At 61.4% G+C, this 17,749-nt stretch overlaps 2 protein-coding genes across 4 annotated transcripts in view; both read left to right on the top strand.

Annotated features, from left to right (window-relative positions):
* PDLIM7 (PDZ and LIM domain 7) overlaps positions 1-17,749 on the top strand; it is a 138,270-nt gene that overhangs the window by 36,531 nt on the left and 83,990 nt on the right. The gene's annotated exons all lie outside the window — the stretch shown is intronic.
* Positions 1-17,749, top strand: part of DBN1 (drebrin 1) — a 30,163-nt gene that overhangs the window by 8,498 nt on the left and 3,916 nt on the right. For all 3 annotated transcript variants that reach the window (XM_050962401.1, XM_050962400.1, XM_050962402.1), the window contains exons 2-10: positions 3,105-3,160; positions 3,406-3,518; positions 4,913-4,987; positions 5,835-5,981; positions 6,303-6,380; positions 7,051-7,202; positions 12,460-12,523; positions 12,834-12,896; positions 16,290-16,404. In XM_050962401.1, the coding sequence (XP_050818358.1) occupies positions 3,105-3,160; positions 3,406-3,518; positions 4,913-4,987; positions 5,835-5,981; positions 6,303-6,380; positions 7,051-7,202; positions 12,460-12,523; positions 12,834-12,896; positions 16,290-16,404 (863 nt within the window). The remainder of the gene's footprint in view (positions 1-3,104; positions 3,161-3,405; positions 3,519-4,912; positions 4,988-5,834; positions 5,982-6,302; positions 6,381-7,050; positions 7,203-12,459; positions 12,524-12,833; positions 12,897-16,289; positions 16,405-17,749) is intronic.

Here is a 17,749-nt window from a genome sequence, read left to right as displayed (position 1 = left end):
GTGCCTGTGCATGGAGGGGGCAGTGCTCATGGGGGGGAGGGGGCTGTGCGGGGTGGGGCTGGGCCCGCTCTTTGTCTGGTTACGTTGGAGCCGGGGGCTGGATCGGGGATTTGGTTGCGGCTCGTGACGCTCGTCAGGGGTGCAGGAACCCCCTCATCTCCCCACTGCCAGGCAGGCGAGTGTCCTGGTGCCCCAGTGCGGTGGGCTGGGATTTGAAGGGTCCCCACACATCCCCTCGTCCCTGCGGCTGCGCTGGAGCAGAGTCCAGGACCATCCGGATCGAGATGTGGGGGTGGGGACAGCCTGGGCTGGGGAGGAGCCTGTGTCCTGAGCTGCCAGTCTGGGAGATTTGGATTTTGGGATTAAGATTGATCTCCCTTATGCCATTATCTGTGTCTCAGGGAAGGGCAGTGGCTCCCAAAACTGCCAGCTCTGCACCGGTTCAGGAACTGGGGGTCGGGCTGCTTGGGCGGTGTTGGACCCCAGTGGTGCAGATGCTCCTGTCCCCCCACCCAGCACTTGGCATGCCCAGGTCCTGTGGGAATGGGGGAGCAGTCTGCGCTCACGACTGGGTTAGGGCTCTGCCCGGTGAAGGGGGGGCTGGGAACGCCCGCAAGAGCCGCAAGCGACATGAGGGCCAGGATGGACAGCGGTGGGGGTTGTGTCCCTGGGCTCGGAGCTTAGTGGTTACTAGGCTTGGCAAGAGCATCCTGCTTGAGGGGTAGGGCGGGGTGGACAAACTTTTTGGCCCCAGGGCCACATCTAGGTGGGGAAATTGCATGCAGGGGCCAGGGCAGGGGGTTGGGGTGTGGGCTGTGGCCTGGCGCTGCTTACCTCGAGCGGCTCTGGGGTGGCAGTGGCGTGCAGTGGGGCTACGGCAGGATCTCTGCATGCCCTGGCCCCGCGCCGCTCCCAGAAGTGGCCAGCACGTGCGGCTGTGGCTCCTGGGGGTGATGTGGGGCAGGTGGTTCTGCCATGTGCTGCCCTCACCTGTGGGTACCACTCCCGAAGCTCCCATCGGCCGTGGTTCCCCGTTCTCAGCCAATGGGAGCTGCAGGCAGTGGTGGCTGCAGGCGAGGGCAGCGTCCGGAGTCCTCTTCTCCCCCCTTAGGGGCCGCAGGGACGTTGTGCCGGCCTCTTCTGGGAGTGGCGCGGGGCCAGGCAGGGAGCCTGCCTTAGCCCCGCTGTGCACGGGGCTGGCAATCCCATGGGATGGATCGAAAGCCCCGATGGGCTGGATCTGGCCCACGGGCTCTAGTTTGCCCTCCCCTGGGCTAGGGGCTCCTGCTGGCATGGCCCTCGCTGGGCCGCGGGCTGGGGGGCCCTCAGTGCTGATGGTCGGGGACCTGCAGAGCTGCCAGCCTGAGACTGCAGCCTCCAGGGCCACACGTGTGAGGGATGAACGGGGCTTGTTAGCTCTGCCTTGGGGGGCACCCAGGGAGGGGTGGGGCCTGGGCTTGTGATTCCCCCTCCCCTGCTCTGGGCTTGCGGGGGCTAACGTGACTGCCCCTGCAGGGATGAGGCCGGGGGCCCTTCCCCTCTCCCCCACCCCCCAGGACCCCGGAAGCTCAGACCGATGAGGAGCTGGAGGAGGGGATCCCAGCTCAGCAGATGGGGAAGGTGGTGATTCAACAAAGGCCCCTGGCTCCACAGAGTGTCCCTCAGCCGCCTGGCGGGATGGGGGGCCAGGTTGCAGTGGGGAGCAAGATAGGTCCGCAGGGGCAAAGCACAGCAGCTGATGCCCCGCTCGGACGCCTCCCCCGCTTCCCCCACTAATCAGCTCAGCTTGCCAGCACCATCCCAGCTGGAGAGCTGGGTGGTTGCCATGGAGACAGAGGATGCTGGTTGCCTAGATAAGCTGAAATTTCCCTGTCTTCGCCCACCAGGCCTGGACCGACTGCCGCTGCCCACCCCCACCTTTGAGGAGTGGCTGCTGGGGGGTGCAGGGGATGCAAAGGAGGGCAAAGACCGCGGGAGGGGGCCTTGCCCAGCACAGCCCGGTGCGGGGCCGGTATCCAAGAAACCGTCTCCATGGAGCCCCCATCGCCCCCTGAAGGCTCATTGATTTGCTGCTGCTGCTTTAATTCCCTCCTGCTCCCTGCCAGGGGCTCACGCAGCCCAGGAATGTGAGCAGCTCTCGCTGCATCCTGCGGGGGGCGCTGCTGCCCTAGTCCCAGCGGTGCCTGTGGGTAAATAGTCTCTGACTGGCCCCAGACGGGTGGATCCTGGTCCCCTCCCTCATGCCCCTGGTCATAGGTGTCCAGCCATCACGCTGCCGGGGTGGGGTTGGGGGAAAGGACCTGCTCAGCGGCCAGGTGCGTTTGCCTGGGGGCCAGGACCCAGCCCCTGACACCCAACCCCCAGCCCTGTCGGCCATTGGCTGCTCAGCCAGGGCCCGAAGCCCAGGGGTGGGGCTGCCTAACCCCCCACTCCCTGCTCACAAACCCCCATGGGGCTGCCACTTGGATCCCGCTCCCTGTCTTGCTGGGCGCGGCCACGTGGAGGCTTCTCCCCAGGCCTCTGGTGCCTCCCGTCCCTGCTGGCACTGGGACAGGGGCCCAGGTAGCTGGGGCAGGCTGAGGGCGGTGCCGGGGGCGCTGGGCCGCACTGCTGAGACTTGCTGTGCTTGGAGAGGAGCTGAAAGGCTTGTGCCAACGGCAGAGACTTGCTGGGCGCTGGGCTGTGCTGTGGTCCCCGCACTCCACTCTGGGGGCCCGAAGGGTCAGCGTGAGGCCACGCGGCTGGGTGGAGGAAGGGGTCGTGCAGTGTGGCCTGGAGTGCCCAGTGCCGGGGGGCACAGCTCCCCACCTTCATCCCAGTTCTCCTGTGGGAATCTCCCCAGGGCTGAGGTCACCACAGCTGTTGGGGAACAGGGTGTGCCATCTTCTGGCCCATGCCTGGCACCACCAGCCTCATCTTTCCCCTTTGCTGTGGGGTTCCCTCCTCTGGGTGGGCTGGCGGGTGCGCTGTGTATGATAGGGGGTGCAGGCCCCTCAGTGAGCAGGCTCTAGCGGGTGCTGTGCCTCCCCCCCCCCAAGTGTCCGGTGCGGGCGCAGGGGGTGTGGCTGGAGACTCGCTGGCCCTCACATGCTCTCCTCCCCCAGGGCTCTGTACACCTACGAGGATGAGTCTGACGACCTGAAGCTGGCTGCGTCGGGAGGTAAGGGGACCTCAGCCCCCCAACCTTGCGCTGCTGTCCTTGCCACCCAGCCAACGCCCATGGGGGTTCCCTCCCTCCTGCCAATGGGGGGCTGCAGTTCTGGGGGGTTGAGGGAGCCTAAACACCCCTCCCTGCAAAAAGCTTGACCCCTAGGGGGTGGGAGGGACAGACTGTCCGTGGTTCCTCCCTGCCCACCCCCTGCCTGGGACAGACAGACTGACTGTGCTTCCTCCCTGCCCTGCCAGGAGGTGGCTTGCAGGAGCTCTCTGGCCACTTTGAGAACCAGAAGGTGATGTACGGCTTCTGCAGTGTCAAAGAGCCCCAGGCAGCACTGCCCAAATACGTCCTGGTCAATTGGGTGAGTAAGGCCTGCGGGGGAGGGGGACTGGCGCAGGCCTACAGGCGGGACACCTCCTTTGAGCCGTTTGCACGTTCGGGATAATGAAGCTCAGGGTCTGGTGTGGGTTGCACCTCGTCTGAGTCAGTGCAGTGGGGGGCTGGTCATGCTGTTCTGCGGGGGTTGGGTGCCTGTTCCTATATGCTGTCTGATAGCTCACTTTAGGTGCTGGGAGATCCTTGCCCGGTTAGGGTCTGTTCCTGACCTAATGCTCGTCAACGTGATCAGTGAGCTGGAAGAAAATGTCACATCATTGCTCGAAAAGTTTGCAAATGACACACCAGTTCTGGGAGGGACTGAGGCTGGGGACTGGTCAGTTCTGAGGGCAGCTGGGCTCATTAGACAAGCGTGTCTGAACACAGTGCAAAACAAGGTGGCACATCTGGCACCTGAGGGGGGGCCGCATGGCTGGCTAGGGGCAGCAGCTGAGAAAGCAGCGACTCAGAACAGGACTTGGAATTGTGACGGGATCCAGTTGAGCCAGGGCTTCAAACAGGACATTGGGCATGCGCAGAAGGTTCAGTAATCCAGGGCCTGGGAAACCTGCCTGGCAGGCTGGGTCCATTGGCTGAACAGAGGAGGCTCCAGGTGCCCTGACCCTGGTCTCTGGATACCAACGTGGGGTAGAGATTCCCAAGAGCAGGGGCCTTCAGTCCTGCTGGCCAAGGCAGAATGAGAGCTGGTGCCTGGAGATGGGACAGGACACAAGCCAGACGGACCGGAAGGCACTGATGGGAACTGACCACTGCAGTTCATTGGGAATTTCCTTGCTGCAGGCCGGGCGGATTCTGCCTCGCTTGGAGTCTGTAAATCCAGGCTGGGCCGCTCTGTCTGGCCTGCCAGAGGTCAGAGGGATGGTCCTGTGTGGCTTGAACATCTAGGAATATCCCCCCAGGACCGCCAATCTCCAGAGTCCCGGGGCTTTTCCAGGGATCCCTCCTGGGCTCAGCACCCGTCATGCTCTTGTGCTGCCACCTAGTGGACCTCTGCATCCCTGCACTGGACCCAGCTGGGCTTGAGTGGAGGGGGTCTCCAGACTCCAGGAGTGTAGCCTGGGTGGGCGCGCAGGGGTGTGCTGCCACCACGGTGCACCTCACTCGAGCACCTGGGGTGCAGGGCAGAGCTCTGTGCCCGCCCGTCAGAAAGCGACACTCCGACAGCTCTGAGCTGCCCTGTGCATGTGTCCAGCCAGCAGGTGACGCCCTCTCTGGGGCGCCAGGGCTGGGAACAGGGTGTCGGGGGAGACACTGAGCAAACACTATCTGTCATTGCCTGGCCCCCCGAATTTCCACTCCTTGCTGCTGCCCTGGTGCCCTCTGCAGCCCCATCTCACTCTGCTCTCCGTGCCCCGGTAGGTTGGGGAGGACGTGGCCGATGCCCGCAAGTGTGCCTGTGCCAGCCACGTGGCCAAGATCGCAGAGTTCTTCCAGGTCAGTGGGGCTGGGGAGGCTGGATTAATTGGGGTGCAGTGACAGGCCCAGAGAGTCTGAGGTGTTAAATTGACGCTACCGCTGCCCAAGATTAAACCGGGTTAAATAAGGGCTGGGTTTGGTATCCAGAGCCCTGGGGCTGCTGAGTGCCAGGCACATGTCCTGCCGAGCCCCTCCCCCATGTACCCCCCCCGGGGATCCTTTGCTGAAGAGACAGAAAAAGAAAAGTTTGAGCCTTTGAAATGTGATCATCAAGCTGGGCTTTCGTTCTACATGGTCCCTCGTTCCCTTCCTCTGGCTGCAGAGTCAGGAAAGGGGCAGACCCTTGTCCCACAGCCCCAAGGCTGGGAACTGGCCTCTGTGCAGAGCTGAGGTGTGAGCTGGGCTGGCCTGGAGCTGCTGGTTACAGGCGGGTCCGTTTCCTGTGGGGCTGCACCAAGGCAAACGCACAGAGGGGAGAGAAAGGAGTGACACTAAAACTCGCAGCCTCCCTGGCCCAGCATGGTGAGGCCTGGCAAACGCGTACTGGCCATGGCTCGCAGTAGTGCTGCGGGAGACAGTCTGTGCCAGCAGAATTTCTGGTTCCCATCCAGCAACCTTATACACGAGGCTTTTGGGTTCACACTGATTCCCTGTCTTTTCCCCTCGCCGCCAATTGTGCTGGGACCCTGCACCCCTCCGCTGGCCAGCTGACAGCTAAGCTCCTTCAGAACCCCCACAGGGGGGCAGGCACGGACCAGGAGCGGGGCTGGCACCATGCTGGGGTTGGGCTGAGGCAATGCTACTGTTGGCTCAGATCCCCCCCTGCCTGCTGGCCCAGCTCTCCCATGCTGCTCTCCTGGTGCAGGGTGTGGATGTGATCGTTAATGCCAGCAGCGTGGAGGATGTGGACCCAGGGGCCATCGGGCAGCGCCTCTCCAACGGCCTGGCTCGCGTCTCCAGCCCTGTGCTGCACCGCCTGCGGCTGCGAGAGGACGAGAACGCCGAGCCTGTGGTAAGGCCCCACCTCCAGCCGGTCCCCCGCCTGCATCTCTCTCCCCAGCAGGTTAGAGAACGTGCCCCGCCAGCCATCCTCAGCCACTTGGCCCAGACCCACTGCTCAGGGGCTCTGAGCTGTGGGACTGGGGAGACGGGCCCTTATCTGGCACCTATAGAGCCCTGTGGCCCCACGCTGCCTGGCTCCAGCATGGCGGGGCTGATCCCAGGGCACTGCCAGGCTCTGCCGCCCCTCCCCCCCTGTTGCCATGGCACCACTGTGTGCCCCCCCGCTGGCGCTGGGGCACTGCTGCACCCTGCTGACCCCCATCTGTTCCAGGGCACGACCTATCAGAAGACCGATGCGGCTGTGGAGATGAAACGGCTCAACCGGGAGCAGTTCTGGGAACAGGCCAAGGTGGGGCCAGCCGATGAGCCAACTGTGGGGCAGAGGCAGCAGTCCTGGGGCACCCCCTGGGGCACTCCCACCCCCAGGCCTGGCACAGCCCACAGGTCTCTGCAAAGCCTGAGCTGCCCTCAGCCCAGATGCTGCCTTCTGTCCTCTGCCCCGCTCACCACCTGTGGCTGGGATGTGTGGCCCATGCCCAGGGCTGCCTTTGTCCTGGGCCCACCCTTGAGAGCTCCCCTAAACCAAGCGGTGTCTGGGGTAGCCAGGCCAAACCTGAGTGGTGCTGTGACCCCATGCACCAGAGCGCGGTGCTCCGAGCGGGGAGCCGGGCCCAGCCCGGGGAACGGTAGCTGCTGCTGCAGGTGAATGCTCTCCGGCATCCCTGCAGTGCCAGCTGGTTTGGAACAGGGAGGGATTAGGGGTTTACTGTCAGGTTTTGCCCCAAGTCCCCCAAAAAACCTCTCTGTGACTCTGTCCAGCCCTGGCTGCTGAGCAGAAGATTGTCCTTGAGCATGGCCCCTCGCGTTCCTGCGGGCCCCGGGGCAGGCAGGGGCCCCAGTGGGCTGTGGAGGGTGGATGGGGTCCCCACTGGGCAGGTAGGCAGGGACCCCATTGGTCTGCGGTGGGCGGGCGGGCGAGCGAGTGGGGGCCCTGACGGGCTGACGGGCTGCCCCCGCAGAAGGAGGAGGAGCTGCGGAAGGAGGAGGAGCGGCAGAAGGTGCTGGAGGAGCGGCTGCGCTTTGAGCAGGAGCGCATGGAGCAGGAGCGCATGGAGCAGGAGGAGCGGGAGAGGCGTTATCGGGAGCGCGAGGAGCAGATTGAGGAGCACAGGCAAGGGCTGGGCTCAACATGATGTGGGAGGATTTGTGCCTCCCCGTGTGTGGGCAGGGGAGGAGGGGCAGGGTATTTGTGGGGCATGCAGGGGGGCACGGCGTGGAGAGATGGGTCTGGGGGCTGCGTGGGGCAGGACGCTGCATGCTTGCTGATGCATTGGGGGCTGTGTGGATGGGGGGCAGGGTGCCACATGCTTGCTGGTGTGGTGTTGAAGGTGAGTCTAGGGGCTGCATGGTGCCACCTGGAGCTGGGGCACCACTGAGCCCACCGGACCCACCAGCAAAGGCACCGACTTTTCAATCTGCTGGTGGGTGCTCAACCACCGGCTCTACCCCAGGCCCCACCCCTATTGCACTCCTTTCCCCAAGGCCCCACCCCCGCCCCACCTCTTGCCGCCCGGCCCCCTTCCCTGAGTGCACCCTATCCTCGCTCCTCCCCCCTCCATCCCAGCCTCCCTTTATGCCACAAAACAGCTGTTCGCAGCAGGCAGGAAGTGCGGGGAGGGAGGGCGAGGTGCTGACCTATGGGGCCCGCTGGTGGGCAGGAGGCACCAGGGCGTGGGTGGGAGCTGATTTGAGGCTGCTGAGGGCTGCAGATTCACACAGATGCTGAGATCAGCTCTGCATGGGAAGGCTCAGCTAAGGACCTGCCCAATACTCAAGTGCACACCCCCCTCTAGAGGGCAAACCCAAAATTACACCATCTTGTGGTGCACAGCATGAGCTCCTGAAAGTCTGTCTCCCCCTCCCTCAATGTGGAGAGGAATATACACAGCTTTCTGCCCCAAGTTATGATTTCCACACACACAACTGGTCTTAGACAAAACAAAACAAGTTTATTAATTACGAAAGATAGATTTTAAGTAGGGCTGTCAATTAATTGCAGTTAACTCACGCGATTAACTCAAAAAATTAATCACGATTAATCGCAGTTTTAATCGCATTGTTAATAGAATATGAACTGAAATTTATTAAATATTTTTGGATATTTTTCTACATTTTCAAATATATTGGTTTCAATTACAACCCAGAATACAAGTGTACAGTGCTCACTTTATATTATTATTTTTTATTACTAATATTTGCACTGTAAGAATGATAAAAGAAACAGTGTTTTTCAATTTGCCCTACAGTACTTGTAGGAGGTGATCTCTTTATCATGAAAATGAAATTTACAAATGTAGATTTCTTTTGTTACATAACTGTACTCAAACAAAACAATGCAAAACTTTAGAGCCTACAAGTCCACTCAGTCCTACTTCTTGTTCAGCCAGTCGCTCAGCCAAGCAAGTTTGTTTACATTTATGGGACATAAATTTGTCTGCATCTGATTTACAGTGTTACCTGAAAGTGAGAACAGGCGTTCACATGGCACTTTTGTAGCTGGCACTGCAAGATATTTACGTGCCAGATATGCTAAACATTCATATGCCACTTTATGCTTCGGCCACCATTCCAGAGGGCATGCTTCCATGCTGATGATGCTCGTTAAAAAAAAAAAAAGTTAATAAAATTTTGACAACTCCTTGGGGGAGAATTGTATGTCTCCGGCTCTATTTTACCTGCATTCTGCCATGTATTTCATGTTATAGCAGTCTTGGACGATGACTCAGCACGTGTTCGTTTTAAGAACACTTTCACTGCAGATTTGACAAAACAAAGAATGTACCAATGTGAGATTTCTAAAGATAGCTACAGCAGTCAACCCGAGGTTTAAGAATCTGAAGTGCCTTCCAAAGTCTGAGAGGGATGAGGTATGGAGCATGCATCAAACTTCTGCTGGTGGCATCTGACTCAGATAATGAAAATGAACATGCAGTGGTCTACACTGCTTTGGATTATTATCAAGCAGAATCTGTCATCAGCATGGACCCATGTTTTCTCTAATGGTGGTTGAAGCATGAAGGGATATATGAATTTTTAGTGCATCTGGCAAATATCTTGTAACGTCAGCTACAACAATGTCATGCGAATGCCTGTTCTCACTTTCAGGTGACATTGTGAACAAGAAGCAGGCAGCATTATGTCCTGCAAATGTAAATAAACTTGTTTGAGTGATTGGCTGAACAAAAAATAGGACTGAGTGGACTTGTAGACTCTAAAGTTTTGCATTGTTTTTGTTTGAGTGCAGTTACTTTTTGTACATAATTCTACATTTGTTGTAAGTTCAACTTTCATGATAAAGAGATTGCACTACAGTACTTGTATGAGATGAATTGAAAAATACTAATTTTTTACAGTGCAAATATTTGTAATAAAAAATAAAGTGAGCACTGTACACTTTCTGTTTTGTAATTGAAATCAGTATATTTGAAAATGTAGAAAACATCCAAAAATATTTAAATGGTATTCTATTACTGTTTAACAGTGCGATTAATTGAGATTAATCACGATTAATTTTTTTAATCATTTGACAGCCCTAATTTTAGGTGATTATAAGGGATAGCAAGCAGATCAAAGCAGATTACCTAGCAAATAAACCAAAACACAATCTAAGCCTAAAACAGTGAAGAAAGTGAACATGTGAAGCAAATTCTCACCCTAAATGTTGTTTTAGACAGATTGCAGAGATTTTTGAAGGTGAACTGCGCTAGGCCAGACACCCCTAGCCTGGGCTCAGCCCTTCTTCCCTAGTCCAGTCTTTTTGTTCTCAGGTGTTTCCAGCAGTCCTCTTTCCTGGGCGGGGAGTCAGTGAAGAACATACCATCATGATGTCTCTACCCTGCCTTAAATAGCTTTTGCATATGGCAGGAACCCTTTGTCTCCCAGTTTGATTCCCACGCCCTGTCGGTGGGAAAACACTAGTATTATAGAATCATAGGACTGGAAGGGACCTTGAGAAGTCATCTAGTCCAGTCCCCTACACTCATGGCAGGATTAAGTATAATCTGGTCCATCCTTGACAGGTATTTGTCCAACCTGCTCTTAAAAATCCCCAGTGATGGAGATTCCACAACCTCCCTAGGCAATTTATTCCAGTGCTTAACCACCCTGACAGGAAGTGTTTCCTAATCTCCAACCTAAACCGCCCTTGCTGCAATTTAAGCCCATTGCTTTTTGTCCTGCCTTCAGAGGTTAAGAAGAACAATTTTTCTCCCTCATCCTTGTAACAACCTTGTATGCACATGAAAACTATTATCATGTTCCCTCTCAGTCTTCTCCTCTCCAGACTAAACAACCCCAATTTTTTTCATCTTCCTTCATAGCTCATGTTCTCTAGACCTTTCATCATGTTTGTTGCTCTTCTCTGGACTCTCTCCAATTTGTCCATAGAATCATCGAATCTCAGGGTTGGAAGGGACCTCAGGAGGTCATCTAGTCCCACCCCCTTCTCAAAGCAGGACCAATCCCCTTCCTGAAATGTGGCACACAGAACTGGACACATTTTGTGTGTGTGTAACTGGTTCTTCCTTCCTAAGTGGAGCATTTTGCATTTGTCCTTATGAATTTCATCCTATTTACTTCAGACCATTTCTCCAATTTGTCCAGATCATTTTTAATTAAATCCTGTCCTCTAAAGCACTTGCAACCCCTCCCAGCTTGGTATCCTCCACAAACTTCATAAGTGGACTCTCTATGCCATTACCTAACTCACTGATGAAGATACTGAACAGAACCGGACCCAGAACTGATCCCCGCGGGACCCCACTTGTTATGTCCTTCCAGCATAACTGTGGGCTACTGATAACTACTCTCTGGGAACAGTTTTCCAACCAGTTTTGCACCCACCTTATAGTAGCTCCATAGGTTGTATTTCCCTAGTTTGTTTATGAGGAGATCATGCGAGACCAGTATCAAAAGCCTTACTAAAGTCAAGATGTACCACATCTACCACTTCCCCCCCATCCACAAGGCTTGTTACCCTGTCACAGAAAACTATCATGGAGTCCAGTACCAGGTGACTTGGTCACATGTCTCTGTAGGGCTATTGCAGCCATGACTCTAAGGCTGTTTGCAGCATCCCCAGGAAGGCTTCCCAGCCAGGCTCCCAGATGGGAGATTAGCATCTTCTAAGACCTATTGTTCTCCTTAATGGCCCTTCCCAGCTTGCCATCTAGACTGATTGCATTCTGTCTAGTGGACATTCTCCAGGTGTAAACCCACTTGTAATAGATGCATAGACAATATTCCCAACTTCAGATACCAAAATGTTACATGCGTACAAGTAGGATAATCATATTCAGTAAATCATAACTAGAGGCCTGCCAAATTCACGGCGATGAAAAACACGTCATGGACTGGTCTTTTGTGTGCTTTTACTCTATACTCTACCGATTTCATGGGGGAGACTGGCGTTTCTCAAATTGGGAGTCCTGACTCAAAAGGGAGTTGCAGGGGGGTCACAAGGTTATTTTAGGGGGGATCATGGTATTGCCATTCTTACTTCTGTGCTGCCTTGAGAGCTGAGTGGCTGGAGAGCAGTGGGTGTTGGCTGGGTGCCCAGCTCTGAAGGCAGCGCCCTGCCAGCATCAGCATAGAGGTGAGGGTGCCAACACCAAACCCTGTCACCTTAATTCTGTGCTGCTGCCTTCAGCGCTGGGTGCCTGGAGAGTGGCAGCTGCAGACTGAGAGTCCAGCGCTGCAGGCAGCAGCGCGGAAGTGAGGGTACCAATACTGTACCGTGACGTCCTTACTTCTGTGCTGTTGCTGGCGGGGCTCTGCCTTCAGAGCTGGGCTCCTGGCCAGCAGCCGCCGCTCTCCAGCTGCCCAGCTCTGAAGGCATCGCTGCCGCTGTAGTAGTACAGAAGTAAGGGTAGCAGTGTGGCCACCCCCCCCCCATAACCTTGCGACTCTCCTTCCTCTCTCTCCCCACCCCCACTCCTTTTTCAGTCAGGACCCCTACAATTACAGCACCATGAAATTTCAAATTTAAATAGCTGAAATCATGAAATTTACTGTGTTTAAATCCTGTAACCATGAAATGTACCAAAATGGAGTGTGAATTTGGTAGAGCCTGACTCGTATCCTTTCCAATGACAACTCACGTGCCTCCTGCACAAAATACATCAGAATTATGCCAGACTTGTGTCGTCGTCACCTGACTATGGGGCAAAAAGCCACCAGGGTGTTTGTGGGCACCCTAACTACCCTGCATGCATGGGGGTGCAGTGTGGGGGGGTAGGATGTGGTGTGGAGAGGTGGGTCTGGGGGCTGCGTGGGGCAGGGTGCCGTGTGCTTGCTGGTGCATTTGTTGGGGCAGGTCTGGGGGCTGCCCCCAGCAGCTGCTCAGGCCCCCTCGCTGGCTGTCGTGGCAGGCGGAAGCAGCAGACCCTGGAGGCGGAAGAGGCCAGGCAGCGTCTGCAGGAACAGTCCATCTTCGTAAGTGAGGTCCTGGGGTCCTCCCCCTGGGGAGTGAATGCCAGCAGCTCTCCAGCCCACCCAGGGCCCACGTACCAGCTCCAGCCCAGTGCCACCGCCTGAGGCAGGGGCCAGTGCTTAGTCTGTGCCAGGCGGTTTGTCGCCCTGCCCCTCTTTCATTGCAGACCATCTGCGGCCAGGCCCCCTGCCTCTCTGTTACCACAGCAGGTGGGCCTGGATCCCACGGTGCTTCTGGGAGGGGTCCCTGTGGGGTGGCTGTGCCCGGGGCGGGGGGGCTGCAGTCAGGGGCTGACGCTGCCTCTCTCCCCAGGGCGAGCAGCAGCACGAGGAGGAGAATGGCCAGGAGCTCAAGAAGTCAGAGTCAGAAGTGGAGGTGAGTGTGTGGCCAGGCAGTCAGGCCATGGAAGGGCAGTTGTGGGTTTAGGGATGTGTTGAGAGGCCAGGCCAAGGCAGGTGGGATTTGATCTGAAGCAGGCCATGGTGGGGAGGGTTTGGGGGATGGGGGGCGGATGGCAGGGCAGAGGGTGGCCAGGGGCGCCTGGCTACAGATGGGTGGGGTGAGTAAAGCAGGGCACAGTGCAGTGGGGTGTGGATGGTGGGGCTCAGGCTGCAGGGGAGTGGGGCATGGTTGGCAGGGCCAGGCAGGATTGGGGTGGTGGGGTGGAGTCAGGGGGGCAGGCTCGGGTGGGTTGAGGTTGTGGGGGCAGGGCATGTTGGCAGGCTCAGGTGGTGCCTGGGGGGCGGGCTCGGGGGCAGGCTCCAGGCAGGACAGGGGCAGGTTGGGGTGTGGGGGCAGGCTCGCAGGGGGCTGGGGCTAGGGCAGGGTGTGGGGGGCGGGCTTGCAGGGGGGCAGGCTCCAGGCAGGACGGGGGGGGTGGGGGGTGGGGGCAGGCTCCAGGCAGGACAGGAGCAGGTTGGGGCGTGGGGGCAGGCTCCAGGCAGACAGGGGCTGGTTGGGGGTGGGGGGCAGGCTCCAGGCAGGACAGGGGCGGGTTGGGGGATGGGGCAGGCTCGTGGGCAGGGCGTGGGGGCAGGCTCCAGGCGGACAGTGGGGGGTGGGGGCAGGCTCCAGGCAGGACAGGGGCAGGTTGGGGTGTGGGGGCAGGCTCGCAAGGGGCTGGGGCTAGGGCAGGGTGTGAGGGGCGGGCTTGCAGGGGGGCAGGCTCCAGGCAGGACGGGCGGGGTGGGGGGTGGGGGCAGGCTCCAGGCAGGACAGGAGCAGGTTGGGGCGTGGGGGCAGGCTCCAGGCAGACAGGGGTGGGTTGGGGGGGGCAGGCTCGTGGGCAGGGCGTGGGGGGCAGGCTCCAGGCGGACGGGGCGGGTTGGGGGTGGGGGGCAGGCTCCAGGCAGGACAGGGGCGGGTTGGGGGATGGGGCAGGCTTGTGGGCAGGGCGTGGGGGCCAGGCTCCAGGCGGACAGTGGGGGGTGGGGGCAGGCTCCAGGCAGGACAGGGGCAGGATGGGGGTGGGGGGCAGGCTCGTGGGCAGGGTGTGGGGGGCAGGCTCCAGGCGGACAGGGGTGGGTGGGGGGTGGGGGGCAGGCTCGTGGGCAGGGCGTGGGGGGCAGGCTCCAGGCGGACGGGGCGGGTTGGGGGTGGGGGGCAGGCTCCAGGCAGGACAGGGGCGGGTTGGGGGATGGGGCAGGCTCGTGGGCAGGGCGTGGGGGCCAGGCTCCAGGCGGACAGTGGGGGGTGGGGGCAGGCTCCAGGCAGGACAGGGGCAGGTTGGGGGTGGGGGGCAGGCTCGTGGGCAGGGTGTGGGGGGCAGGCTCCAGGCGGACAGGGTTGGGTGGGGGGTGGGGGGCAGGCTCGTGGGCAGGGCGTGGGGGGCAGGCTCCAGGCGGACAGTGGGGGGTGGGGGCAGGCTGCAGGCAGGACAGGAGCAGGTTGGGGCGTGGGGGCAGGCTCGTGGGCAGGGCGTGGGGGCAGGCTCCAGGCGGACAGTGGGGGGTGGGGGCAGGCTCCAGGCAGGACAGGGGCAGGTTGGGGGTGGGGGCAGGCTCGTGGGCAGGGTGTGGGGGGCAGGCTCCAGGCGGACAGGGGTGGGTGGGGGGTGGGGGGCAGGCTCGTGGGCAGGGCGTGGGGGGCAGGCTCCAGGCGGACAGTGGGGGGTGGGGGCAGGCTCCAGGCAGGACAGGGGCAGGTTGGGGGTGGGGGGCAGGCTCGTGGGCAGGGTGTGGGGGGCAGGCTCCAGGCGGACAGGGGTGGGTGGGGGGTGGGGGGCAGGCTCGTGGGCAGGGCGTGGGGGGCAGGCTCCAGGCGGACAGTGGGGGGTGGGGGCAGGCTGCAGGCAGGACAGGAGCAGGTTGGGGCGTGGGGGCAGGCTCGTGGGCAGGGCGTGGGGGCAGGCTCCAGGCGGACAGTGGGGGGTGGGGGCAGGCTCCAGGCAGGACAGGGGCAGGTTGGGGGTGGGGGGCAGGCTCGTGGGCAGGGTGTGGGGGGCAGGCTCCAGGCGGACAGGGGTGGGTGGCTGGTGGGGGGCAGGCTCGTGGGCAGGGCGTGGGGGCAGGCTCCAGGCGGACAGTGGGGGGTGGGGGCAGGCTCCAGGCAGGACAGGGGCAGGTTGGGGGTGGGGGGCAGGCTCGTGGGCAGGGTGTGGGGGGCAGGCTCCAGGCGGACAGGGGTGGGTGGGGGGTGGGGGGGCAGGCTCGTGGGCATGGCGTGGGGGCAGGCTCCAGGCGGACAGTGGGGGGTGGGGGCAGGCTGCAGGCAGGACAGGAGCAGGTTGGGGCGTGGGGGCAGGCTCGTGGGCAGGGCGTGGGGGCAGGCTCCAGGCAGGACAGGGGCAGGTTGGGGGTGGGGGGCAGGCTCGTGGGCAGGGTGTGGGGGGCAGGCTCCAGGCGGACAGGGGTGGGTGGCTGGTGGGGGGCAGGCTCGTGGGCAGGGCGTGGGGGCAGGCTCCAGGCGGACAGTGGGGGCTGGGGGCAGGCTGCAGGCAGGACAGGAGCAGGTTGGGGCGTGGGGGCAGGCTCGTGGGCAGGGCGTGGGGGCAGGCTCCAGGCGGACAGTGGGGGGTGGGGGCAGGCTCCAGGCAGGACAGGGGCAGGTTGGGGGTGGGGGGCAGGCTCGTGGGCAGGGTGTGGGGGGCAGGCTCCAGGCGGACAGGGGTGGGTGGGGGGTGGGGGGCAGGCTCGTGGGCAGGGCGTGGGGGCAGGCTCCAGGCGGACAGTGGGGGGTGGGGGCAGGCTGCAGGCAGGACAGGAGCAGGTTGGGGCGTGGGGGCAGGCTCGTGGGCAGGGCGTGGGGGCAGGCTCCAGGCGGACAGTGGGGGGTGGGGGCAGGCTGCAGGCAGGACAGGAGCAGGTTGGGGGTGGGGGGCAGGCTCGTGGGCAGGGCGTGGGGGCAGGCTCCAGGCGGACAGTGGGGGGTGGGGGCAGGCTCCAGGCAGGACAGGGGCAGGTTGGGGGTGGGGGGCAGGCTCGTGGGCAGGGTGTGGGGGGCAGGCTCCAGGCGGACAGGGGGGGGTGGGGGGTGGGGGGCAGGCTCGTGGGCAGGGCGTGGGGGGCAGGCTCCAGGTGGACAGTGGGGGGTGGGGGCAGGCTCCAGGCAGGACAGGGGCGGGTTGGGGGATGGGGCAGGCTCGTGGGCAGGGCGTGGGGGGCAGGCTCCAGGCGGACAGGGGTGGGTGGGGGGTGGGGGGCAGGCTCGTGGGCAGGGCGTGGGGGGCAGGCTCCAGGCGGACAGTGGGGGGTGGGGGCAGGCTCCAGGCAGGACAGGGGCAGGTTGGAGGGCGGCAGGACACTCACAGCTCCGTTTCTGCCTTGGCAGGAAGCTGCCGCCATCATCGCGCGGCGCCCTGACAACCCCCGTGAGTTCTTCAAGCAGCAGGAGCGAGTGGCCTCGGGCAGCTCTGAAGCCACGTCCCCATTCAACCAGAGGACAGGTGAGGGGCCAGGGGGGCAGGCACGGGCAGTCGTGGTGGGGCTGGACTGTGGACTGGGAAGGGCAGCAGGCAGGTGTTGGGGTGCGGCCTGGCCTTGAACACTGGGGGAGGTGGAGGGGATGTTGGGGGTGTGTTGGGAGGTGGGGGCTGGCTGTGGGCATTGGGGGAGGTGGGGGCAGGGTGTGCATTGGGAGAGTGGGACGTGGCTGGGGGTGTTGGGGGAGGTGGAGCGTGCATTGGGGGTGGAGGCTGGCTGGGGGTGTTGGGGGGCGGGGTGTGCATTGGGGGGTGGGGGCTGACTGGGGGTGTTGGGGCTGGCTGTGGGTGTTGGGGGGCAGGGTGTGCTTTGGGCGATGGGGCCTGTCTGTGGGCATTGGGGGAGATGGAGGGGTGTTGAGGGGAGGGGGCTGGCTGTTGGCATTGGGGGAGGCGGAGGGGTGTTGGGGGCGGGGTGTGCATTGGGGTGGGGGCTGGCTGCGGGTGTTGAAGGGGGCATTGGAGGGTGGGGGGGTGTTGGCCATGCTTCCCCCTCCTCCCCCCGGTGTTGATGCAGTGTGGGTGCTGGGCTAGGAGTAAGGTCCCCAGGTGTCCGGTTTTTGCCTGGCAAGTCCAGTCGAAAAGGGAACTTGGCAGTGTCTGGCTGGATGTCCTGACTGGACACTAGAGGTCTGGTTCCTGTGGGCGGGGGGCGCCCAGCCCAGAGGCGGCTCCCAGGGCAGCACGCACGCAGCGGCTCGGCCCATGACAGCCCCTTTGAGGAGCACGGTTTGCAGGAGGAGCGGGCAAGGGGCTCCCAGGGGCAGGGAACGTTCCCTGGGAGGGAAGTGTTGCAAGCTGCCCTGCCAGCCGGTGCTGCTCCTGGCCACACTCTTAGGCGGCTCCGGGATTGGGAGGGAAGGGGGCTGCCAGGCAGGAGGGCCATGCCTGGCTCCAGTGTGGTCGCAGCGCTCTTGCGACCTGCACTCCCTGGCGGCCTGCTGGAGCTGGGCTTTGCAAGTCCTTTGGGACTGCTCACGCTGGAGCTGAGGAGGGAGAGCGGGATCTCAAGGGGAGAGGCAGAGCAGGGGCGGGTCCTGGAGGAAAAGGTGGGGCCTGGGGAAGAGGCGGAGCATTGGGGGGGCCTGGAGGAAGGGGCGGGGCCTGGGGAAGGGGCGGGGCAGGGCCTGGGGAAGAGGCGGAGCAGGGGCGGGGCCTGGGGAAGGGGTGGGGCAGGAGGTCGGGTTGTCAGCAGAATGTTGGCCACCCATGCTAGGTGGGGAATTGGGGGTGGGCAGCACTGCCCTGGGCGAGGTCTGAGCAGATGGGGAAGGATGTGGGGCGTCCAGGTTGCCCAGGGATGGTCTGG

Source organism: Gopherus flavomarginatus, chromosome 7 (assembly GCF_025201925.1).
Source record: "Gopherus flavomarginatus isolate rGopFla2 chromosome 7, rGopFla2.mat.asm, whole genome shotgun sequence".
Classification (NCBI taxonomy): domain Eukaryota; kingdom Metazoa; phylum Chordata; order Testudines; family Testudinidae; genus Gopherus; species Gopherus flavomarginatus.
The sequence above is the reverse complement of the archived record's forward strand: the minus strand, read 5'-3'. Positions and strand labels throughout refer to the sequence as shown.